Source organism: Haliotis rubra, unplaced genomic scaffold, assembly GCF_003918875.1.
Source record: "Haliotis rubra isolate DU_JTF1 unplaced genomic scaffold, ASM391887v1 Scf22, whole genome shotgun sequence".
NCBI lineage: Eukaryota > Metazoa > Mollusca > Gastropoda > Lepetellida > Haliotidae > Haliotis > Haliotis rubra.
Window position 1 is genome coordinate 1033437 of NW_025766225.1, and position 26807 is coordinate 1060243.

General features: G+C 40.0%; 1 protein-coding gene across 1 annotated transcript in view; it reads left to right on the top strand.

Moving 5' to 3' along the window:
- The first annotated feature begins 6954 nt into the window (after nucleotides 1-6954).
- The window catches only part of LOC124277282 (cohesin subunit SA-2-like), a 50845-nt gene continuing 30992 nt past the window's right edge, over nucleotides 6955-26807 (top strand). Inside the window, 20 exon segments of the mRNA XM_046712934.1 lie at nucleotides 6955-7019; nucleotides 11422-11598; nucleotides 11722-11812; nucleotides 12655-12768; nucleotides 13077-13250; nucleotides 14074-14278; nucleotides 15629-15780; nucleotides 16067-16140; nucleotides 17761-17884; nucleotides 18304-18402; nucleotides 18782-18861; nucleotides 19241-19463; nucleotides 20133-20147; nucleotides 20149-20248; nucleotides 20826-20929; nucleotides 21349-21438; nucleotides 22659-22748; nucleotides 23191-23250; nucleotides 23730-23873; nucleotides 24605-24675. Coding sequence (XP_046568890.1) covers nucleotides 11459-11598; nucleotides 11722-11812; nucleotides 12655-12768; nucleotides 13077-13250; nucleotides 14074-14278; nucleotides 15629-15780; nucleotides 16067-16140; nucleotides 17761-17884; nucleotides 18304-18402; nucleotides 18782-18861; nucleotides 19241-19463; nucleotides 20133-20147; nucleotides 20149-20248; nucleotides 20826-20929; nucleotides 21349-21438; nucleotides 22659-22748; nucleotides 23191-23250; nucleotides 23730-23873; nucleotides 24605-24675 — 2150 coding nt within the window. The 5' untranslated portion in view covers nucleotides 6955-7019; nucleotides 11422-11458.

Genomic DNA, 26807 nt, shown 5'->3' on the forward strand with positions numbered 1-26807 from the left:
GGGCAGGATGAGTATAGACTGCTTGAGTTCGGGCGGGATGAGTATAGACTGCTTGAGTTCGGGCAGGATGAGTATAGACTGCTTGAGTTCGGTGGGATGAGTATAGACTGCTTGAGTTCGGGCGGGATGAGTATAGACTGCTTGAGTTCGGGCGGGATGAGTATAGACTGCTTGAGTTCGGGCGGGATGAGGATAGACTGCTTGAGTTCGGGCAGGATGAGCTTTGACTGCTTGAGTTCGGGCGGGATGAGACTGTTTAAGTTGGGCTCGAGATGAGTATAGACTGCTTGTGCTAGGATTGGCATAAGTATAGGCTGCTGGAGCTGGGATGGGGAGAAGTATATACTGTTTGAACTTTAATGGGGGATAAGTGTAGGCTGCTGGAGCTGGGACGGAGATACGGTTTATAGACTGCTTGAGCTACGATAGGGATAAGTATGGACTGTTTGAACTATGATGGAGGATAAGTATGGACTGTTTGGGCTATGATGGGATCAATATAGACGTCTTGAGCTAGGACAGGGATAAGTATAGATTGTTTGGGCTATGATAGGGGAAAGTATGGGCTGTTTTAGCTAGAATGTGGATGAGTTCAGACTGCTTCAGCGGACTATGGGCTAAGAATGAAATTGTGTAATTTATGTTTTCATTTTCTGCTCTGGGTTCTGTAAACTTGACTATAACGCTGAGCAACAGGTGCGAACGTGTTGATGTGTCTCGGAGCTGCCATGGGCAGCGCGGCTACATTTAGCTCACAGTGACCGTATATAACTGACCATTGTCAGGAATAGATCGGACCGATCGATACCCAGATGCAGGGGCCATACACATCGTGACTTCAGTTACGGTGGACAGGATACAGTCTGAAAGCATCCCAACAATAGTATGCTTTTCTTCATTCTTTTAGGTACAGTTACAACACTTAGTTAACAGAATTGTGTACATGCGTGATTTCCATAGATTTCCACTGGTTGAGGTGTTTGGGGTTTTTTTATTTTTCGTTTTTCATATTTGTTTTCCCTTAAAACCTGTTAATTAATTAATTATGTAAATGCTGTATGTATATTCATAATTTTCCACTGGCTAAGTGGAGTAAAGGGGTGTTTATTCTTTTCTTTTGTTGTTTATTGTTTTACATATTTCTATTCCTTCACGTAACACTTGACAATTAGAAACCAAATATAAAAAAAATGTTATTAAACACATTTGCGTTTGTTAACCCCGCTGTCAGCCATTGTCCAACATGGCTGCGGTCTGCATGTAATCGGATCCACGTAATTTGGAGGACATGTAATCAGCCGAGAGAGCGAATCGAACCAACCAAATCACACCTATATATATCTAAAGGGTTACTTAACATAAAATAAATAATAATTTATATAGATTTATGATGCAAAATGTGTCTTATCCTTGGCATCTAATGATGTGTTGAATCATTTTATACCATTAATGGAGTATTTAGGATTCATTATACCAAACGCTTTCCTCTTTTCAGAATTGTGGGATTTTTATTTATGGCTAACTTGGTGTCTTCCATCATTCATCAGTTATCACTTAATACATGTTACGCAAAATTCCGCTAATGTTGTGAAAAGGAACATACACTAGACGCCAAAAGAAACGTTACCCTCCTACCCTGAATTACTGAAAAACTATCAAAGATATGTTAGAAGGTTTTAGTTTATAAGAAAGCTTAACAACACAGCTTTATGCAAATCACGAAAACATTTCTCAAATGCATTCATATTTAGGTGAAATGCATCTTTTTCGGAAGAGTAAAATTGTCCTATATTCGTCCATGCCGAAATAAACCAATAATAGTGATTTTGATGTCCAAAAGAAAGGTTGATAAAATTCTGCTTTGGGACAATGATAAACCATTTAAAGTCACCATTCTTCAACTACTATAACAAGAAACAACTGTTGTAGAGTGTGTAAAATTGTAAAATAATTATTCCTATGATTTCAGTCTTTTAAAACATTTTCTGCTGATTTGAATTAGTGAATACAAGTAAAACGTGTCTTTGATATTGTGAAAAAATGTTTAGGAACATCTGAAATTATCTTTGTAACACTTTTCCATTTTCTGTTTACACAAAGCAATATCAATCGCCAAAACGCAGCAATATTCAAGCAGTATTTACAACCATTTCACATGTGGAATGATTCTATAGGGTATAAAGAGAGCCTAGATGACATGATCTGATACACAAGTACGAGAACTATGCCACGATTAACAGCTGAATGAAGAGAAAGAACCATTGGGATGGTGCAGATGGGGTCGACATAGAATGCTGTTGCCAACGCCCTCGGATGCCACCGTATCACGGTTATAAGACTTATTTAGGGCTTCAGACAGACTGGGGTCGCCGTAGACAGACCAAGAAGTTGACGTCCACGCATCACAACGCCAGCTGAAGAAAGGAGGGTAGCGTTTCTTTTGGCGTTTAGTGTAGTGTCGGGTACCCAACACTTGCATGGAAAATTATGTTTTTAAAGTTCTCAGATCATTTTGCGAAAGTTCGTTTTCAGTATTTTTGGGGTCTGACAATGCGATGTCTTCTCACACACAATATTAGACGCAGAGGTTAACCTAACAGCAGTTTGTGTAATAATCAATACAGTTTAAGATTCACAATCAAACAGTCAGTACAGTGAGTCAAAAAACCTGACAGCAATAAGAATGTTTCCCAAGAATTCATGTTAAGTCAGACGTGAATAGCTAGAATAGTGAATGTCTTGAAAAAGGCCTGTCTTTATGTTGTAATCCATAATTCTTTCGGAAATTGGGAGGAATTTGGTGTTTCCAAATAAGCATGAAGATCGAACTTATCATATAGATTTGAAACAAGTCCTTAAGAAAGGCGTCGAATTGCCTGTTTAAGTTTTGGCACAGCCAGCTTCCTATCAATTGTCCCATCCAGAATCTTCTCGAACGATTAAACCTGTCATGTTTGTTAACAGCAAGGGTGAATAACCCTCATTATTCCCTGTCGGTAACGGTTCTTCACATCTTATTAATATTTTAATCACTTGCTTCAACTGACAGTTACTGCAAATACATTTTAGTGAGTGAGTGAGTTTAGTTTTACGCCGCACTCAGCAATATTCCAGCTATATCGGTGGCGGTCTGTAAATCTGGGCCAGACAATCCAGTGATCAACAGCATGAACATCGATCTGCGCAACGGGGATACGATGACATGTGTCAACCCAGTCAGCGAGCCTGGCCACCCGATCCCGTTAGTCGCCTCTTACGACAAGCATGGGTTACTGAAGATCAATTCTAACCCGGACCTTCACGGGTCAAATACATTTTACTGCCACTATGATATGTATATATAACAAAACCTTGCTGAATTTTGGAATTCCCCCGCCTTCGCTGCGATGACCTCACTCACTCAATCCCAAGCTTTAGTTTGTGAGACCAGGTTACGATTGGCGCGTGTGTGCAATGCTGTGCATGAACATTGCAATATATACTGGGTCAAAATAAAAAACTTCACAATTCATATTAGTAAATAAAAATATTAATTGTTATAGTATACAGTTTTCGGGGATCATAATATTAATCTCCAGGTATCGACTCAAGAAATGACTCACCACAGCACATTTAAGTCAGCTCAAATTTACATTAATTTCACAATTTCAAAGATAATGCTCGGAATCAAAGGAAGACTGACTGAGTTTGGTTTTACGCCACTTTTAGCAATATTCCAGCAACATCACGGCGGGAGACACCAGAAATAGGCTTCACACATTGTACCCCTGTGGGGATTCGAACCCGGGATCTTCGGCGTGACGGAATCAAAGGAAGAAATAAGAATCCTATTAAAACCGTTATCTACAGACATTACATGTATATTAAAAAACTGTCAAAAAATTAACATTCCAAATTTCGGGTATACATGTATAGCAAGTCAAACTAAGCAGTACTACGACATTACAAAATATATTTATTTAGTTTCTGGTGATAACGATATGTCTGTTACTACTGGTCATCATTACATACTACATGTATATTGAAACGTTGGTTTATGTAACTTGACCTCATTGACTGTTCATTGTAAAGGTCACTGTATTTTAAGCACCTCATGTATGTCAAAGTATGCGTGTTTATACTGTTGTAAATGACAAACCGAACTCTAAATTTGCAAACATGAAAAATATGAAAATAAAAAACAGAAAACAAAACCACTTTAATGCACTGTTCAGAACGGCCAATTCTGCCGCGACTCTCAAATGTGCAGCGTGAACGTGGGGTTGGCATGCTGGAAGCGGGAACGTCAGTAAGTGACGTTGCAAGGACAATAGGGTGCAGCCGTAAGACTGTTCATGATTTCCAGGCTCGGCTGCAACAAACTGACACCACTGCTAATCGCCCTAGTCCAGGTCGACCACGTGTGGCGTCACAGGCGGAGGATCGTCAAATTGTGTTACGTCACCTCCGTAACCGTTTCTTGGCGGTTACAGGACCGCCTCCGTGGTGTAGTGGTTAGAGCGTCCGCCCGGAGAGCGGGAGGTCGCGGGTTCTATCCCCCACCGCGTCATACCAAAAGACTTGAAAATATGGTACTTGTTGGTCCCTGTCTGGCGCTCGGCATTAATGGCTACAACAAGGACTGGTCGGCTCGGAGTCAGTGTAATGTGTCTGAGTGGGGTATTCATGCTTCACTGCGGCATGGTATATCAGTGGGCTAGCACTATAAAACCAGCTTCAGTCTGGACTAGTACAAGCAGCCGCACATACACATACACACGCAAGCACGTCGTCATATGAGCGAAATATTCTTAAGCACGACGTTGAACCCAATTTCACCTCACCTCACCTCACCTCACCTCACCTCACTTCTTGACGGTTACAGGAACCAGACATGAGGTGTTTAGGGGTTGATTGTCGGCACAAACCACCCGAAACCGGCTGAGAGCTGCTCACCTTCGTGTTCGACGACCATATCGCGGAACCATTTTGATTCCATTACATCGACGTCAGCGTTTGCTGTGGGCCCGACGACACCTCTGATGGACTCAGGGAGACAAGAATCGAGTTGTCTTCGGTACTGAATCAAGATTTAGGATGAAAGTGTGGAGGCGACGCCGTGAACGTTATGCTCATCGTTGTGTACAGGACGTTTACAAATTTGGCGGCGGAGTGTCATGGTTTGGGGTGCTTTCTGTGGGATTGCCCGTTCCCGACTTCTGGTTATCTGTGGGAACCTTAATGCTGCAGGTTACCCCGACCAGGTGCTAACCCCCGAACTTATTCCATTCATGGCAGCACATGGTCCACGTCTGCACTTTCAACATGGCAGTGCCAGACCCCATACAGCCATCATACAGAAACAAAGTCAGCCGCGTAACCCGCTCAGCCACCGCGTTCGTTGACTTTGTGTGCTGGCGAATAGGTGCCTGACTCTGAGGGTTTGGGTTCGAATCCCGGATGGGACTCAACCCAAAAAGTACTAGTGTTTGTACTTTACTAAGGAAGTGTAATCCCAAATATAACATATGTTACACTTGACCACTTTCTAAATGGCATCGTGTTATAGTTACCTCTATACCACATTAGTGTGTCCTTTCTTTTATATATTATTTAATACATGTACATATATGATTGTGAAGTTTCTAGTTTGGTTCAGTATAATTAAAGAGGTTTGAACCAATAATCCAAATATATGGCAACTTGCTGAAAATTCAAATGGTGAAAGCTGATTATGTATTTTTCAGGATTCAAAAAGAAAAAGTGCATGTCACGGACCTATTTTGCCTGCAAAATGATGCATTTTGGGTTACTGTCTCAAGAAAATGGTGAAATCGTGAAATTTTGCTATTTTCACTTTTAAAAACAACACAAGAAACTGATTCAGAGATAAAATGTGTTTTCTCTCCATAAATGGAATGTTGTTAAAATGAAAAAGCCATTTCCATCATTTGCTTATTGTCCGTTGTCACTGATGTTCTGTTATAAACTGTACAGTATCAACTATGGTTTCTGCTCACATAACTTCACAAGTCCTGTTCACAAAAAAAAATTAATATTCCATCAACAGCAACATATTGCTGAAGAGTAATTGGAATAATATATAATCTCTCTCTCTCTCTCTCTCTCTCTCTCTCTCTCTCTATATATATATATATATGTGTGTGTGTGTGTGTGTGTGTGTGTGTGTGTGTGTGTGTGTGTGTGTGTGTGTGTGACGTGATGTTAAAGTTCATATAACTTATGAAAGAAATTCTATATGGGGAGGTCACTCTTCATAGTCCTTGGATGATTATTGAGAATAACAATTTGAAACCAAAACGTTTGTCCTATTTCAAAGCAGTGATGTGGGAAAACGAACATTATTTAAAATACATATCCAATATTACTAATAATATAATATATGAGTACATGTATTGCACTCTAAAACCCGTAAAAATTCAAACGAAATTTGTTAGTTTCATTTCTGGAGAGTCCTGAAAGTAATAACACCATTAAAAACAATCAAAAAGGTGACATGGTGATTATATTTTCATACTGCAGATGTCGTGCGAGTTTGGTTCGTTTGTTGCCAAAATGAAAAAATGTATGACGTGTCAGTAACTTATCGAAGACAACAATATCTTAAAAACAAGCCATTATGTCGTGTATTTACAAAGTCTGCGTGACGCAACTCGCCTCGTTATAAGACAGTCCGAAAACAACAGAACGCTCAGTACACATCACGTGATATGAAGCGGCTTGCACAATCGAGGCATTATTTGTTGTTTACATAAAAAAAATCTAGAATATATGAATAATACGGACTGGTTGTCCGTAGAAAGGACTTGCGTCTTTAGATTTTACAGCCCGCTTCAATTAAAAAACTGAATTACCGTACAGACTTATTACTGAGTACGCCTTGGCGCAAGGGGAAGCCGACCGATGGAACGACCGAGCATGACCTTGCAGCTATAATACGTCATGCGGGTCGGGGAATCCCATAATCACGTGACCACGTTCGGGGCAGACGCGAGGCATTCCCCGCCACTTTTGACAAGGTATGTTATTCAGTCAAATATCTGTTTATTGTATTAATTGTTCAGTTGTTACTGAAGAACGGGTTGTAGTGAATTCACTCAGACACAAATCTTTGAATAGACATGCGCCGATTCACAGTGCATGGTGTAATATTAATCACCTCAAAATTACAGCTACCGGAATATCAACAATGACGGTCGCCATCTTTGGAGAAATGGCTTCGATAAATTTCCTGTTTCCTCCGCCTCGATTGAATTTACAGAGTAGACCATGTGCCGTGAATGCACATGACAAAGGAATATGTATCAGATGTGAAAAGGGTTTTGTTGCATGGTTAACCGAAGTCAGTAGATCGCTAGCGGAGGGAAAATCTCGTTTACATCCGATATTATCTCCCCTTTATATCATTGATCCGGACAGTAGATACACATTTTGTAGAGTCAAAACACATAAGAGCAGGCGCCATTTATTCATATTTCTGTAGAACTTTACCAGCCTATTCAGTGGCATGTTTGTGGCGATTACTGTACGTCGTGAATCACAAGAGTTTTTAACATAGTGATTAGTTTTTGAGTACTCACTTACAGAATGCAACTACAAAATCAGTAGAAACCCCACATTAAGATCATAGTCAGACGAAAAACAAGATTTGATACTCACTGTACTTGGCGTTGTCCTTCTGTCCCCAAACAGATTTGTCCACCATGAAATGGAATGGACGTTTCAAATCTTGGTGTAATTTTCCATCTTTGGATTATTTTCTTCAGACAGCAGTGTAACTCTTGCTGTAATGAGGCAGATTACATCACGCAGACATTATAAATACTCAGATTATGACTTGTGTTTACAATAAAGATAGTGACATGTTTTACACAATTGTTTATGTGATAATGGAGAAAATGTCCTAGACCATGATTACATGAAGATACAGGTTCTTTTAGGTTACATCTGGTATGACAGTTCAGTAATGGTTAATAGGAAGGAATGTGTAAACCTTGGACAAACTGCATTGTGGAAAGACTTGCGCCTGTGTATCCCTCCTTCAAGTTTAATTTTTCCATGACCTAAACCTAACCCTTATTTTATGGTTTCTAGTCAAATCATATTACCTGAATATATATATGGTCAATAACATAAAGTCTATCTCATTCCTTATCATTAAAATTTAGGGGGTGATAATGGCGGAAGTCTGACAGAATGTATGTTATACAGATATGAGTTATGATTTGTAATGGTTTGGTCAATGTACGATGTATTTAGGCAGTGTGATTTCCTACATTTCTAATCTACCACCAACAGGCATACTAACCCAGTAGTTATATTTTTCCTTTATTGTTTGGAGAGTTATAAAGTAATTCAGTACCCTATCTTCAAGGCTTACTTTGGGGGTTAGATTCTCGCAAGATAATCTTTAGAATGTAAAGGTTACTGTTCTCTTCTGTAGCATTACAAAAGCTCTGTACACTGTGGTCTACCAGATTAATATAGCTGGCAACCTCTCAGAGTTCCAACTTCCAGTGAGTGAGAAGCTGGGGTCCAGCCAGAGTGCAGTTCCTGGTCAGATTCAGGGCGAATTAGCTGGGCAAAGCCCCCACCCCGAAAAAATTGTTTTTTAGGTTATTTAAAGATGATTTTTATGTCATTTCAGGGCTCGATTTAGTGCTTTGTTACTTGCACTGGTGCAACCCAATATTACTAAGTGCAACCTAGTTTTTAGTCTTACTTGCACTAGGTGCAAGTTAATTTTTTAGAAATAAATCAACAATAAGTCTAACATTATATGAGCAATATACACCTGTCAGCTCATTTTTTCTTCTAAACTTTGAATAAGTCAATAGCATATTTCTTTCTTTACATATTTGCAAAAATAGCAGTGCATCTGGAATTTGGCTGGTGCAACTGGGTTTTTGACTCAAGTTTGTCAAAATATTTCATGATTCCATTCTACAACAATGTTCTCTTAGTACTTGTATAATACTATGTTTTGTTGTTAAAATAAAAAATATTTTAAATTTTGTTTCAATAATGCGTGAGTTGAGAGAGGTAATGTGTGAGTGTATGACATTGAGGTTAAAATGTGTGGGTCTCACTCAGGATGTGTGAGAGTTGACAGGTATGGATTAATTGTAAGTAGGAACAGATGCAACACTTAAATACCTGAGGGTGGAACATTGGTATAGTGTAAGCATGTCACTTACATTTGACAATCAGGTGTTGATTTTAAACACTTAACCCAATTTATTCTGTTCAAATCCACCTTCGGGCCTGATTAACCTGAAAATTACAGCATCTTGGAATCACAGACAAAATTTTGTATATTGTTTTTACAGTTCATGGTTGATTGTAAAATTATTTCAACAAGTATGTAAGAATTGCCGTCAGCATTTATTGTGGTTATGGAAGTATAATATGTGCACATCAGTTTTTACCTTAATACCACAGTAAATGCAAACTCATTTTGGAGTTTATTTTTACCACTAAATAAATCAGCAATAATAACTTCAGAGACTTCTTAACCATGTTCATTCTCAAAGGGCACACTTTTACCTAAAGGGCTGGCTAAAAGGATTGATACTGTGAAATATCATCAATTGGAAAAATAGTATTGATTATTGATTGTGTGAAAGTAAATTTTTGTTTACTTAACGTCACTTAACGACTATCAATCGCTATAATCGATATTGATAGCCACCACTACTTGTTAGTGCTGGAGTGATTAATCATAGGATCGGTTAATCGTTTGATCTAAGTCAAAATAAACAATTGGCGATTACAAATAAACTGCAGATCGATAATCGAAAATAATCATTATTTGGTTGCACATTCATTAGGACATTTTATTCTACACCGAACAATCTGGTCGTCATTGCTTGTTTACTTCTAAAACGGAAGCTGTGTACTACACAAGTGCGCATGCCTCCCCTGTCAACCAATGGCCATGCTAGATATATTTAGATTGGGGTGTCCCTTTCCCACGAGTTGTGATGTTATCTACTAGTATTTTCTAATTGGCTGAAAGGATGAATTCCTTGAGTTGATCTTTGGTATTTGCATACAACCACGTGACAAACCTCACTCACCATGTTCCATTCATGAGTACGCAACAAGACGCCCCAAATGATACAGGTATTTCAGGTTAGCTAATTTTTTATTGGCTGAAAGAGAATTCCTTTAGTTGCATCGATTATTGATCTGACACGAGCAATTATCAAGCTGACAAAATGTAACGATAACCAGGGCCCCTATTCTCGAAACGATCCTAGCGCTCGGATCTCCTAACTTTGATCCTAGGGTCTAGGATAGGTGTCCTACCTTATTCTCGATAAGAATCCTAGCGCAAGGATATCCTAACTTAGGACAAATTCTAGGATATGTTCTGACTTCTCCTAAGTCTATCTTAGTGGAAGTCAACATGGTGTGGTTCTTGTTTGTTCACCAATTTTGACGTTATCAAACTAAATAACTCGCCTAAATTACATTTGAATTTACAACAGCACACAGTTTGCATGAGTTTTTTTGTGTTTATATTATCAATTTATCGGTACGTTCCCCAGATGTTGGGAAATTGGCATAATAGTTCCTATCCATAAACAAGGTAATATAAATAATCCAAATAATTACAGAGGCATAACACTACTGAGCATATTTAGTAAAACTTTCACCTCTATAATAAATAAAAGACTTGTAAACTGGGGAGACTCAATGGATAAGATCAGCGAAGCGCAAGCTGGCTTCACTAAACTCCTGTCCTAACTAGTTAGGATCTGTCCTAGCTGGGACACTTTGAGAATAGGGGCCCAGCTCTAGTACTTGTTGACCTTGTGAACTCTCAGGGGCACATATTAACTATGTTTACAGTTAAGGGCATGTCTTTACTATTCTGACTCAAGGGCACATCTTAACTATGTTTACAGTTAAGGGCATGTCTTCACTATTCTGACTCAAGGGCACATCTTCACTATGTTTACATTCAAGGGCATGTCTTCACTATTCTGACTCAAGTGCACATCTTAATTATGCTAACATTCAAGGGCAAGTGTTAACTATTTTAACTATTTGACTGTTGACACTCAATTGCACATCATAATTATGCTGGCACTCAGGGGCACATCTCCACTTTACTAACAATCAACATGCTCAAGGGCAAACATTTTATCTTCTAAGGGGGCACAGATATCCATTCATATGTCAATTCACTGAACAAATTTTGCACCCCTTGGGCATGCCAGAATCCTATGATCTTCGTTCAATTTTTTTGTTTGTCCCGATTATGTTTCTATGTAAGCCTGCTTTAAGCCAACATCGTTTCATGTTCAAACTGATAAGCAAACACATTCAAAGGGCACATCTGAACTATGTTAACATGTTTATGATAGTTTTTTGACACACTTGGAAAGTACTTTTCTCTCCCTGTTGTTACAGGATATTTTAGAAAAGGGAGACGTAGAAGCTTTCCAGCATGCCGGCAGCTCGTCAGCGCAAACGTGTCGGAGGCGCGGGAGGAGGGAAGAAGATACGGATGACAGACGAACCAGACTTATCGGAGGTTCCAGACGTCCCAAGTGACATCATCAGTGAACCACCTTCAGAGGTTCCTTTGTACGTTAAGTCTAATTTTGGAATGATGAGAATGTGTGCAAATCTGTTGCAGACTTCATTTCTTGCAGATTTTGGAAGACTGAAAGTCGTAATGTTTCACTGATGTGCTTTGTATATTTTCAGACCTGCACCTGAGCCAGAAACAACCGATCCGTTTGAAGAACCTCCTCCAAAACCACCACCCAAGAGAAAGAGAAATCAGAAGAAAGATGATGTAAGTCATTGAATAAGAGATGTTACATCAGTCAAACAACATTTCAGTGGTGCACCCTCTATTTTTGTGGTTGGGAATAGCTGTCACAGCTCAACAAAACAAGTCATCTCCATATAATGCAGGCCTCTAACATGGCAAAGTAGACAGGTTTCAGTATATGAAGTCTGTTTTAATGACACCTGCATTGAACTGTAAGTCTGAAGTTAATACACTAAAAGAAGCTTATTACTTTCCACACATAAGGGAGAAAGTCATTGATAGGCAAATGTTTAAACTGAGAATATTATAGCATTTGAAGCACTGAGGGAGTGATGCCAGTTGTGAAAGAAGCAGTCATAAAATCTCTGTGTGAAGATTACTCAAGATGATGAGATCAAGCAAGATCTTCAGACACCTGCAAAGTCTAAAGACATTTTGAAATAAAATATTTCTTATGTTTTTTAACCATTTTCATTCTCGACAGTGGAAATTTATGAATTAAATTATGCTATGATTGAATTTTAGGCTTGTAGCCTTGAAAATGTTTGGTACAGGCTGATTATCAATCTCGATGAAAATGAATGCTTTCAAAAGTTCAACCATTTGTTGAGCTTTGATGTGAACACATTCTCGGAGTTTGGTGATGATATTCCTTGTTGGCACACTAATTCCATGGGGCACATCTAAAATTGTGCCCTGTTGCACACATGAAAAAAGAAAGTCAGAAAGGGGAGAGAAGAAAATGATATGAGTCAGGATAAGAAAAATTGATTCCCATCCCATTTGCATAGCTGGAATGTGATACTGCCTCAACTCTTGAGCATGTTAACAGATTTGATTTGTTTGTTTCCTGAAATCCACAGTCTGGTAAGAAGAAGAAGGGAGATGGAGCAGGTCCTCGCCGTGGCAAAACGGACGACGATTTATTGGAAGGGAGTCTGTTTGATGTGGTCCGAGCTGGCAAAGCATCGTTACAGGTAGGTCATTCCAGGTATTCAATGAATTACAGGTGTTCGACATTGAATAACAGGTATTGTTTAGCAAAGTCCCGACTTCACAGTTGGCCAGGGCTTTGTTTGGAGTCCAAAATACAGCAGACCTGATCTCGGCTCAAATTGTTTATTCAAGCATGATGATGTAAATATGCCTGTTTGATGTAAACTGTCAAGTTAATCAAACAAAATTGTATATTGTAGAAGGTCCTGAACTATTACTCATGTTAGTTTGCCCACTAGCATGTTTACTCACTTAATTCTCATCTTTGACATGTGACATTGTGTTGCAGGCTGTTGTGGACGACTGGATCGAGTCCTACAAGGCAGATAGAGATGCAGCTCTTCTTGATCTCATCCAGTTCTTCATCCAGTGCTCTGGATGTAAGGGGAAGATAACTCCGTATATGTACGCAAACATGGAACATGCAGAGATCATCAGGAAAATGACCGAAGAGTTTGATGAAGTATGTGTTGGAATGACTTTTTCAAATTTAGCATATCGATTTATTCACTATTTCTTTCAGGAATTCAGTAGAAGTTAATAATGCTAAGTTCAGTTAGATGTTTTAGGACTGCATGACGATGGCCCCTTTAATGACATTCCAAATTTTGAACACTGTTTTTGTCGCCTGCTGGAACATACGACTGTTGCTAGAAACAGCATGAGATCAACCTGATCAAGGTGGTTCAAGGAACTTCAGTTTGAAGTGCAGAGTTGTGTCCCCTAGGCATGCCAGGAGCCTGTGGTCACTGGTTGAAGCCCTGATTAGGTTTCCAGGTTTGTCAGCATCACTCCATGCTCATGGGTTTCACCAGTCTAAACTTGCAGCACTTTCCACATCAAGCTTACATGGTGTGATATAAACCTGTTAAATTCAAAATTAAAATGGGTCTTCAGTAACCCATGCTTGTCGTAACAGGATCAGATGATCAGGCTCATTGACTTGGTTGACACATGTCATCATATCCCAATTGTGTAGATCGATGCTCATGCTGTTGATCACTGGATCGTTTGGTCCATACTCAATTATTTACAGACCGCCACCATTTAGCTGGAATTTAGCTGGGTGCTGCGTTAAACAACAAACAAACGAAAAGCGATCACATCTGAGCTTGAAAGAAAAGCGTCCTTGTCATATCCCAAGTGTTAAAAAATTTAAGGCTCAGGGGTTCTCTAGATTTTTTTTCAAATGTTGGCACCACTAGGTTTTCCCTTAGTTTGAAACACTGTGTTCTAAAGTACTTCTCAAACCAGTGTTAACCTGAACTCACTCGCTCACCTTTCAGGACAGCGGCGACTACCCTCTGATCATGAGTGGGCCGCAGTGGAAGAAGTTCAAGCAGAACTTTAACGAGTTTGTTCAGGTGTTGGTTCGTCAGTGTCAGTACAGCATCATCTACGACCAGTACATGATGGACAACGTCATCTCGCTGCTCACTGGACTCACCGACTCCCAGGTTCGAGCCTTCCGACACACCAGCACACTTGCAGGTAATGTTTCAATAAATGCCAGGTATTGTCATTTTGTTCAGGCAAAGATATCTACACATGCCCTGACTCTTTAGGATGGGGTAGGGTAGCCTAGTTGTTAAAGCTATTGCTCGTCATGCCAAAGACCTGGCTTCTATTCCCCTCATGGGTACAATGTGTGAAGTCCATTTCTGGTGTCCCCCCTGCCCTTATATTGCTGGAATATTGCTAAAAGTGGCGTAAAGCTTCACTCACTCACTCACAAGTCACTCACACGTCACTCACACACACCCACTCACTCACTCAAAGGGAGGGGTGGGCTTCATTTCCAGAGCACAACTCGAAAATTGTTTAATATCTTTCGGCAAAACTTGGCAGATCCCAAATTGGTGCCTTTTGCTATTTGCAGATTTTTAGGATTTTTATTTTTTCCTGGTTTCCATGGTAACAATTTGGACTTAGTCTCAAAAGATAGGGGCGGGCTTCGTTTATGGAGCACAACCCAAAAACTGTTCAATATCTTTCAACAAAACTTGGTAGATATATCAAACAGAACTTAAAGTGGTGCCATTTGCTATTTACAGATTTTTGTCATTTTTATTTTTCTCGGTAACCATGGAAACATGTTGGTCTCAAAAGGGGTGTGTGCTTCGTTTCCGGAGCACAACTTGAAAACCTTTCAATATCTTTGAGCAAAACTTGGCAGATCCCAAAGTGGTGCCTTTTGCCATTTACAGATTTTTGTCATTATTATTTTTCCCAGTTTCCTTGGAAACAATTCGGACTGAGTCTCAAAAGGGAGGAGTGGGTTTCATTTCCGGAGCACGACTTGAAAACCTTTCAATATCTTTCAGCAAAACTTATATAAACATAGAGATTTATCTGGGTTACATCTACTTTTTTATTAATAAAAAAGAAGATGTAACCCAGAAAAATCTCTATGTTCATCAAATATCATCTTCTAAAATGCCAATCAAGCATCTAAAACTTATATATATATGAGGCAGATCCCTTAACTATTTACAGCTTTTTGGCATTTATATTTTTCATGATTTCCTTGGAAACGATTTGGACTTAGTCTAAGAAAAATCAAGTTGGAATTTAAGTAACTGTCAGATGACTTGTTCTTTCAAATATGTTGGGTGGGGTAGCCTAGTGGTTAAAAGCGTTGGCTCGTCACGCCGAAGACCCTGGTTCGAATCCCCACATGGGTACATTGTGTGAAGCCCATTTCTGGTGTCCCCGCCGTGATGTTGCTGGAATATTGCTAAAAGCGGCGTAAAACCAAACTCAGTCAGTCAAATATGTTGGGTCCGGGGGGATTTGTCATCTTCTGACTTTCGATTCCTAATTGTATGATGATGGTTACAGCCATGAAACTGATGACGGCACTAGTGGACGTTGCCCTCAATCTCAGCATCAACCTGGACAACACTCAGAGACAGTACGAGTCTGAGCGTGCCAAGCAACAGTCCAAGAGGGCCACTGACAGGCTGGATCTACTCATGACTAAAAGACAAGAGGTATGATATCTGTGTTATGTCCCTTCTCTTTGTTTGATAACAATTTAGAAACTGTATATGAGTACTTTTCTTACCATGTTTAGATGGTTTTAAAAGTGAAAATCATTGGAAAAATATATTGTAATATAGGCAGGTTTGTTCTCAAAAAGGCAGAGATAGGTGAAAGTATTATCTTTGTATAGTTTCAAGATTGTGCTCACATAATAAGCATATTCTTTGACTTATAATATTTTATATATAGTTCAGCCACTCTCATAATATCACACTTCCCAATCTTACTTTTTAGTTGGAAGAAAACCAGGCCGAAATCAGGAACATGTTGACGTACATCTTCAAGGGCGTGTTTGTTCACAGATACAGGTAAGTCTCAACATTGCTGTATTTGATATCGCAGAAAACTGTTAGAAGTGTTATGTGGAGAGCAGTAGACTGGAGTGTGTATGAGGAAATATTGATACTATTCTGTGATTGCAGTTTGTTTTTCTGAATTGGCTGCTCAGTGTCAAAATTTGGTGTTTGTGGGTTTGAATCCCAGATGAGTTCCGATTGATACATGGTTCCTCATCTCCATACCTGTCTGCGGTTTCATTTCATTCTTTCTCCTACATCAAGGTAAAGGAACACTGCAATGAAGTGACACGTGAAGCCCGGGTTAGAATTGATCTTCAGCAACCCATGCTTGTCGTAAGAGGCGACTAACGGAATCGGGTGGTCAGGCTCGCTGGCTTGCTTGACACATGTCATCGGTTCCCAGTTGCGCAGATCGATGCTCATGCTGTTGATCACTGGATTGTCTGGTCCAGACTCGATTATTTAAGACAGACCACCGCCATATAGCTTGCATATTGCTGAGTGCGGCGTAAAACCAAACTCACTCACTCACTCACTGCAATGAAATGTGTTCCCTTACTTGTTTCCCTCAGTATATTTGGGAGTGAATGAATGTGTTTGACATATACTACCCATCAAAAGTTTAGACTCACTTAAAACACTCACTAAATGTTATGGACATATATATGGTTCCATCGAAGATTGATATCTCCACTAGCTTGGGGGAACCAACTGCAAACCTTATGCAGATGAATTGCACGAGGATCATGCAACAAATTGCTGAAAAGCATGTGCAAATATCGTGCATGTGAACGACTGTGTTTCGGTGTAAAGTTTTGTTAAGAATTCGCCAATTTTCACTGATTTTCATCATTTATTGAACTCATGACAATAATCTTTTCAACATGACGAATTTTGTACAATACATCTGTTCATGTGTAAACAGTGCCTTTGGAATATTTTGCAATTTTTTTTCCTTATCCTGACTCATGATTATTTGTGCGGGAAAAGGGAGGCAACTCGTGGGGGAGAGAACTTTTACATCCGCTTTAGGGAACTACAAGGGATTCAAGTGTTCCACTAACATTCGCATAGAAGAAGGAGATAAGCAAAAGATCATGAGTCAGGATAAGGAAAAAATATCAATTTTACTTAAAAAATTACATTTTAGTTTAGAACAGTTGCCTGAAGTAAGTGGCTATATTTACCCGAGTGAGTCTAAACTTTTCATGGGAGGTATAAATTGACACTGATTGTACATGCAGATCCTATTTCTGCATTGTCAAGTCAATGTTTCCGGGCAAACTGTCAAAAGCAGCATTGAAACCCCAAACTCACTCAGTCTGGTCAGCTGCTGCCATGGATTCAGGGGAGATAACAATTGAGGGGAAAATCACTTTCACATTTTTCCTGTTTTGTCAATTTCAAAGGGTGACATTTGTGAATGATTTTTAAAAATTTAAGGGTAAAGGATATAAGTTATAACAAATTTTGTTACAATTTTTTACCTGATCCACAGGAACAAAGTTGTTTTTGCAATATGTATCATTTAAAAAGCTTATTGCAGTATACTTGCAATACTACTTGGTCCTGTTAGTTGCAAAGCATCATTAATCTCATCTCCGTCACTGAGTATTGATGCTGTTACAGAGACACCCAACCTGAGATCAGATCTATCTGCATGATGGAGATCGGCGTATGGATGAAGAAATATCCCTTTATGTTCCTCGACGACAGCTATCTCAAATATGTCGGCTGGCTGCTGTATGACAAGGTTGGTTACCATTCTGGCCATAGCTGTAATTATTCTGAAACATGGTAGTTTCTCAGCATCTACGTAGCTTGCGGGTCAGTGTGTCAGCTATAGAAACAAAGTTTGCAAGTTCCGTCCTTTGAACTGTACATCAATGATTCATGCTGCACGTTTCCTTGTGTCTATTGTGACATTCCAGATGTTCAGGTCCTAAAGAGGAATACTGGGCACACCCTTTTTTTTTTAAGCAATCTCATCATGTTTATACACTTACAAACATGTATAAAAAGTTTTATGAAATTGTAAAAAATATACGAGTTCTGGTTGTATTGGGATAACAACCACAAAATGATTCCCAAATTTTTTGCAGAAGCTTTATATTTTTAGTGCGCACACCATGAACAAAAAGTTTGAATATTTATGTTATGTTGCCATTCCAGGTTGGTGATGTGAGATCGTGGTGTTTGAAGACCCTGTCTCCACTCTATGATTCCTACGATCTGTCTGGAAAACTGGAACTTTTCACCAACAGGTTCAAGGTAAGCTGAAAAACAACATACATGTTTCATTATCAATGCATCATCAGTCCCAACAAATTTGTGTTTGCTACCTAAATGTCCCATCATGTATTTCGATCTGACAGCTTAACAATCCATGATTATTTTGGTAAGAATAGGTCCCTAGTAACGCCTGGTTGCTGTAAGAGTTGACCAAATGGGTAGACGAACATGTTGGTGACTGTGTAGATTGCTCTTCTGCTGGGTTTTTTTTTCCGTGTCTCTATGATGTTGACATGTTGAAAACCTGGGATAATATCACATCTGCAGGTTTAGTGACCTTTTTTCAAGTGTGTAAGACAAGACAAAAGAAATGTCTGGCCTAATATTCTGAGATTAATTTTCTCCCCCTTTCCATCAGGACCGTATTGTTGAGATGACTCTGGACAAGGAGTATGATGTTGCTGTGCAGGCTGTCAAGTTGGTGGTCAGCATTCTCAGGTAAGGGCAGATGGATGGATGGATGGGTGGGTGGGCGGATGGATGGATGGGTGGGTGGATGGATGGGCAGATGGATGGATGGGTGGCAGATGGATGGGTGGGCGAATGGATGGATGGGTGGGCAGATGGTTGGGAAATCTGATATGGACTGGATTGTACTTTATATCAGCAATGAGTTTGTATGATAAATTATAGATACAAGCTTAAATTTTATCAATGATTCCAGCATCAACACTCTTTTACGTTTAACAGAATGCACATTGGATGTTATTTTTATGTATTATGGATACAATGTTTTCTAAAACTCTGTTAGCTATATTATTCCTTTGACGTTGATTATTTCTTATCATTTTTCAAATATTTTAATTTGTGTTTTCAGGTACAGTGATAATGTGTTGTCAGACAAGGACAGCGAGAATGTGTACGAGTTGGTTTATTCATCCCACCGTCAGGTGGCGCAGGCGGCCGGGGATTTCCTCAACACCAAGCTCTTCAAACGTGACGACGAAGCAACGAAGAATCTCAAGTCGGCTAAGGGGAAGAAACGGAGTCCCAACACTCCACTCATCAGAGACTTGGTGCTCTTCTTCATCGAGAGTGAGGTGAGAATAACTCGTATTCGCATTAGGAATCCACAATTTAATGGTCTTAGTAGGAGGCTGGTATTTTCTGGTTGAGTGTGAGTCACTATGGTTGTACGCAGCTTTTAGCACTGTTCTGGCACTATCACTGCAGCGACAGCTGAAATGGGCTTCACACATTGTACCCATGTGAGGAATTGAACCAAGAGCTTCAGGCTGATGAGTAACGTTTTAACCGCTAGGCTACCCCATCACCCTTTGTTAATGAGAATATACTGCTCAAAGCAATTGAAGGACCATTTGAATCATGTTGCTATGGTTAATATGTCATGTTTTAGTATTTGACTGCATTTCAACACGCATTGATAATTGATATGATCTCAAAACACTAAGATAAGATGAGTAAGTTAGTGAGTTTAGTTTTACGCCGCACTTAGCAATATTCCAGCTATATGGCGGCGGTCTGTAAATAATCGAGTCTGGACCACAAAATCCAGTGATCAACAGCATGAGCATCAATCTGCGCAATTGGGAACCGATAGCATGTGTCAACCAAGTCAGCGAGCCAGACCACCTGATCCCATTAGTCGCATCTTACGACAAGCATGGGTTACTGAAGATCGATATTCTAACCCGTACCTTCACGGATGAGATATGATGACGAGTATATGACGACAGTGGTTGTTTTAGCTCCACGAACATGCGGGCGTACCTGGTGGACAGCCTGTGGGAGATCAATGAGATGATGAAGGATTGGGAGTGTATGACTGATCTGCTGTTGGAGGAACCTGGCAGAGGAGAGGAAGGTACGTTTGTTCATTCATCCTTTTGATTAATCCTTCTTTGTTTGCTCATTCATTCATTCTTTCTTTCATTAGTTCTGTATCGTGCAGTCTTGGAACATGCATGTTTGCACCACACAGTACAGTGATAAAGTTGAACATTGATCTATGTTAACGGGATACCATGTCAGTTGGTCTGTTCTAACAAAGATCTTCACCCGACACTTTTACATTCACAAATATATTTGAAGTAGGTATTGACATCAAGAGACAATGGCACAGTGATGTAAGGTAGAGATGTGCCCTTTACATGTGTCCGAATTCACTCCGTTTGAGGGCATTTGTCTGTCGATTTCTTTTCACCATTGATCTGAAATACTTTGATAAAACTAAAATCTGGCTTTAAATAACATTTGCCCGACACACTTTCAAACTCGCGTTCTCGTTCACTCAGTAGAACTCAAACCCTTTCACTTCCTCACTCGTCACTCACTCACTGAGGAATGTATGGTGAACAATCAGTATGATACCAGCCTGTTTAACCAGGAGTTAAGCCATTATCCTGGGATATATACACCACAAATACTGATTCTGGTTCCAGCCCTGGATGACAGACAGGAGACAAGTCTCATTGAGATCATGGTGTGTTGTGTGAAGCAGGCAGCAACTGGAGAGTCTCCTGTTGGCAGAGGACCCAACAGGAAGGTATGTGATAACAGTCGTAATGTTTCGAACTCTGTGGAATATAGCATATTGAATAGTGCTTCATCCTCTGAAGTAAGGGAAATTAGAACTATTAATATGTCTCAATTCTGAACCAAAAAAAGACATTCCCTATTTGTCTGCCAAGTCCTCATAATTTAAAATCCTAGATAACCTCTTGGATTCCCTATTACACAGACAGGACATGCTCATCCCCAGATTTTTGTATGTAAGACAGTAAGAACAAGTTGAAATGGGGGTAGGTACTCATGCCCTGAAAATTCTCTGTACTCAGGCACTCAGCTGTCTGTATATTCCTGAAATGAATCAAGTACCACTCTTAAGTTGCTGTGCAACAGCAAGAGTAAAGCTTATTATGGCATAAAAACCAAAAAAATGTGATTGGCCAATTGTGTTGCTAGCTGACGGCCAAGGAAACCAAGCAGGTGCTTGAGGACAAGACGAAGCTGACGGAACACTTCATCGTCACTCTGCCGCAGCTGCTGCTGAAGGTAGGGAGCATCCTCTGAAATAATCATTTGGTTCTCTGGAAGGGTGAGTGAGTGAGTTTAGTTTTACGCCGCACTCAGCAATATTCCAGCTATATGGAGGCGGTCTGAAAATAATTGAGTCTGGACCAGACATTCCAGTGATCAACAGCATGAGCATCGATCTGCGCAATTGGGAACCGATGACATGTGTCAACCAAGCCAGCGAGCCTGACCACCCAATCCTGTTAGTCGCCTCTTACGACAAGCATGGGTTACTGAAGGTTCGTTCTAACCCAGACCTTCACGGGTTTTCTCTGAAAGGGTTGCATTGTTGTCAATGTTTGATATTTGTAACTTATTATTTTTTAACTATGAAAATTGTTACCGATTGTTAGGAAGATACTTTTTGCATTTGACCACTTTCTGAATGGCACTGTGTGTTCGTAAACTATACCCTGTTTCACCACAGGCCCTCGTGTCTTTGCAAGGATTAAAGATTTAAAAAATATTGTTTTTGAGAGACCTCTGGGTCGAAATGTTTCACAGTACAATACATTATGACAAGGCCAGACACTTCGGTGTACCCTACCCGCCTGCCTTGCAGATCGCTACTCTACCATCGCATGCAGTCAATTAAAACTTAATGTAAACATAATCATGGATGATTGGCCTATTGATCACCACTCATGACACCTACCAATTCTTTATTGTTATTTCTGGAAGTTGATTGAAACCCGATTTTGACTCTCAACTAAACGATCTTGACACAAATGGATGACGATATAGTCGCACAAAACGGGGGTGGGGGGGTGGTTTTCGAAGCATGCCCTCTGGTTGGTTGATGTTTGTTAAGGAGACATTTACAAATGATGCTTTCTTTTGAGAAGCCATTGCTGCAAAAACAATCTTACATTTCTTCCAAGTCAAGCAGTTGTTGAAAGTAAAAATGCACCCGAATTTACAATTTACAGATTGACAAGCGTTGACCAATCAGAGGACTTGCTTCGACCACACCCCCTATTTTGTGTGGATAACAATTTGAATAGCATATTGATATTTTTCTGTATAAATTCTCTCTTTTTCCTATACTACTTTCTTGTCCACTATCTGTCATCTTTAGTTGCGGGAATCTAAGTTACCTGTGTACATACCAAGTAGAGGGTATTCTAAGTTATTCTAAGGAGAGCTTGTTCCTAATCCTTTTTTCTGTGAATAAAATATGTTTAAAACAAAACTTGCAGTACCTGATGGACCCAGAGAAAGTAGCCAATCTGCTGCTCATCCCCCTGTACTTTGACCTTGACATCTACACATCAAGTCGGCAGGAAAAGGTAACAAGAAAATATTTCTTCCTGTTTTTCACAAGAAAATGTTTCACATATGGAGCAAAATGGGTTACTGTGCCTGTTCCTGAAGCATACTAATCGTGTTGCTGAATACAAAACGTGTCACTAAATCATTTGTTTTCAATAATAAAACAATTATTACCTTTGTTGTTTTTTTATTTCGTATGTGTTACCAATTTCATATGTCAAGAAAATGTTTTCCCCAAAGCTATTTTAAAGCCGGTGGTTTACATTGAGTTAAGTACCGTATGTACCTTATAGAGGACGCTGCTTCTACAAGCACATCCTGAGCAATGTGTAGGTAATATTTATGAATGCCCTCACTATGGATTTCCTTGTATGCTTATTAGGACAAATACAGTAACTGCTTTCTGTGAAGATCAGGTATTTGTGTTGATTTCTCTAACAATGTCTCCTTCCATTCCAGCATTTGGAATTGTTGTTGCGTTATCTACAAGAAACTGTTGACAAGCACACAGATACAGAGGTAAGAGGAGCAACTCCTGCATGGCATTGGTGTGTTGAAAGGAGGGTTTTATGTTCAGGTTTTGCACAGACATTAAATTGTTCGCAGGACATGTTTAACTCCATTTGCCACAGAGAAGTGAACGTAAGAACATGGTAAGAGCATGCCCTGTGAGTGAAAAGCAGCATCATTCAAAGACGTGAAAAGATGGTACTTGTTGTTACAGTGCCTGTTACTAATCATTTGGGAAAGAAAAACAAGACTCTTCTGCTTGGAGTCAGTATACTGTGTCTTGAGTGCAGGGTATCTGAGTGGGCTAGCATTATGACTGGATGGATGGATAGGGTGGGTAGAAGGCATGGGGGGGTTGGTGTGTGTGTGTGTGTGTGTGGTAGAAGGCATGGGGGTGGTAAGGTTGTGTGTGAAAGGCATGCCCTGAAACTGTAAAATATGAATTAGTAGACATTTTTGAAGATTGGTTCCTGTTTCATGTTCCTAAGGTGCTGGAGGCGTGCGCCAAGTGCTTCGAGTATTTCTGCAGCGACGAGTATGCCGTTGCTGGCAAATGTGATGTGGCGAGGAAGACTGTTATTGACGGTCTTACTGTAAAGTTCAGAGAAGCTTTGCAAGACTATTTCACAGAGGTAGGTACAGATGAGGCATTCAAGAGAGCACTGTGTATTAAGCCAATGATCCACGTGTGCTTAATGACGATAAATTCTACTTGAAAAGGTGCTTTGGGGGCAGGTAGTCTCAGCAGTTTTATTTAGATGAGTTTGGTTGCTTTTCCATAAAAGGCATATTTATCATCATTTGTGATATTCAAGTTAATGACTTGCACTTAATCAAGAGATGGAATTTGGACTAAAGTATCATAATTTGTATCTTAAATGCAAAATATTTGAGATGATTTTCCATGCAACTGTAATATGTGCCTAGGGGTCCCGCGAAATACAGTGTTTGACCAATGGAATCATTATGGTATTGCAGATTAAGTATACATGTCAAAATGTACTGACAGTTTTGTACTAAGACTTGCAGCTGGAGTTTAGATTACCCTACTCTGTGTTTTGGTCAAGCTAAATACAGTTTTTATTTCTATATATAGGATATTACCATCCATAAAACACAAGTATGATAAAAGCTGTATCAAGTCATTCTTAAAATTCTATCATCTAAAAATCGCACAATGGTACCTAAACCACAATTTTTTTCTGTAATGTGTATATTAATATATTACATCACAAGTTCAGTGACTAGCCAGCCTTTTTATCTATTTCTGCCACTGCCTATCATTACAAATACACAGCAACCTCTACTACCTCACTTCAAACATTCAAAACGATGTTAAATGTCCGTCATTAATTACTTCTAGGGGGAGCAACCAGATGATGATGAAACCTTCGCTCTGGCGGCCAGCTTAAAGAGGATGTATGCATTCAACAGGTCAGTCTTTAGCTCTTATATTTCTATAGCATTATGTCGTTTAAATTTACAAAAAAGTCTGGAGTCTGGAAACCAACAGAAATATGTCTTGATTGGCAGTCAACAGTACTGCGTAATTTAAGAAATGGACTGCTTGACCCGTGTCCTACCCATTTTCTTTTGCATACGAAATGTCATGTTGAGCAAAATGTTCAGGGTTTTATCAAAAGTCTTTCAGATAGGGGTCAATCTGAGTGTAATATTTGTGACATCATAAAATTGATTGTTACTGGTTTTGACAGTGCAGCAGTAAATCAACCGAAGTCTGTATAGTCTACACTTGCAATATGTAATGGTTATTGCCCTCAGTGTCCTGTTTTGTTAACAGTGCTAAGAGCAACATTAGACTGAATCACTTTCTCCTACTATATGGAATGTTGATTTTTGAGTTTCCGGAGATAAAATGAGCTATTGTATTTTTCTTTATCCTGACTCATGATCTCCTTCTTCTATGCGAATGTTAGTGGAACACTTGAATCCCTTGTAGTTCCCTAAAGCGGACGTAAAAGTTCACTCACCCACGAGTTACCTCCCTTTTCACGCGCAAACAGTCATGTGACCAGCCATGCTTGTCACTCTCTCCTTCATCGCCCAAGCGATGTGTATGGTTTTAACTAGCTTGCATTATATGTATACTTATTTCATCGTTATGTAATTGTTTACATTTGATGAAATCTTGCAGTGTTTGCAGGTTCCGGCTATCAGTGGCTGATCCTCACCCCCAATGCCCGTCATGCATTAATCCATGTTCTTCCACCTTGCGTTGTAGATATTGCATTTAATTATCAAATTTGCGATTCAATCAATATTTGTCTTACATCTATAGACGTGCGATGGATCGGGTGAGGAAGGCATCACAAATCACTGTTGATAAATCCGGAGAGCAAGCCGGTAATCGTATGTTGTCTGCTACTGCCGAAATACATAATTCAGGTGTTTTGTCGAGTATGTTGCAGGGGCAGTCATCTGTTACTGGGTCTAAGAAGGGGGCTGCTACGACCGAGTTGACGACAATGCAGAATAAGAAGAAGACGTCTTCATCATCTGCAACACAGAAGAAGTCATCTGCAACTAGATCGTCGTCGAAATCAACTCGTCCCAGTAAGACAACACATCAGAGGTCGTTTAATGAAGAGATTGTCCCGCCTGGCGAAGCAGACGTGTTTGCTGAAGTACCTATTAGACCTGCCAGAACAGCGACACAATCGACCTCCACGACGACGCGATCGTCTCCTGCAACTACGACAGCTGCTCAGCTGTTCGACAACCAACCACCAACTACGCAGACGTCAGTCATCAGAGACAACATCAGCGAAGTAGATGCACACAACACCTCAGCTTTTCGCGAACGCTTCGTCCACGCCGCATCAGTTCCAGACAACGCAGAACTTCGATCCGGGCGACTTTATGAGACAGTTTACTACGCAGACCCTCGGACCTTCGCAAACCTGATAGACCTACATCTACGCCTCACATGTCTACAACTGAAGATAACGTTCGTGAAGGTCCTCACACTCAGACGACTAGTCATCATGATTGAAGATGGAAGGTTCACAAACGTCCCTGAGACTACGAGAGTTACGTCTAGGAACATCTAGGAAGCCCTCTCCGAGATCCAGCCGTTCCACATCTAGATCCCGCAGCCCTCACAGACGTTCGGAGGAACGTTCGCGAAAGAAAGGATCGCGAGCGGAAGAATCACGAGATGAAGGTTCGCAAAAGGAGGGTTCGTGAAGGCACAGTTCAACTGACTAGGTACTATCTGATGAACAGGATGTCTACGTCTTCTCAGAAGCGGAGGTCACATCTTGGATAGCTAATGGATTGGAGTCCCCCTCCAAGAAATCGGATGAAACATGCACATATAAGATGTGGAAGGACGACGTCGACTCTCTTACGATTCCACCAATTGAACCGATATCCAAGGTGGCTACAAACCTACGCATAGCTTTTGAGAAAGGAACTAGTTATCAACATCTACCATCATTCAACGCGAGGAGGTTTCCTCTACATCATATGGATCCCTTCATGAGAGCGCTGGACTTAGACGACAACATGAAGTTGGTTAATGACTCACGGAACAAGGCCTATAA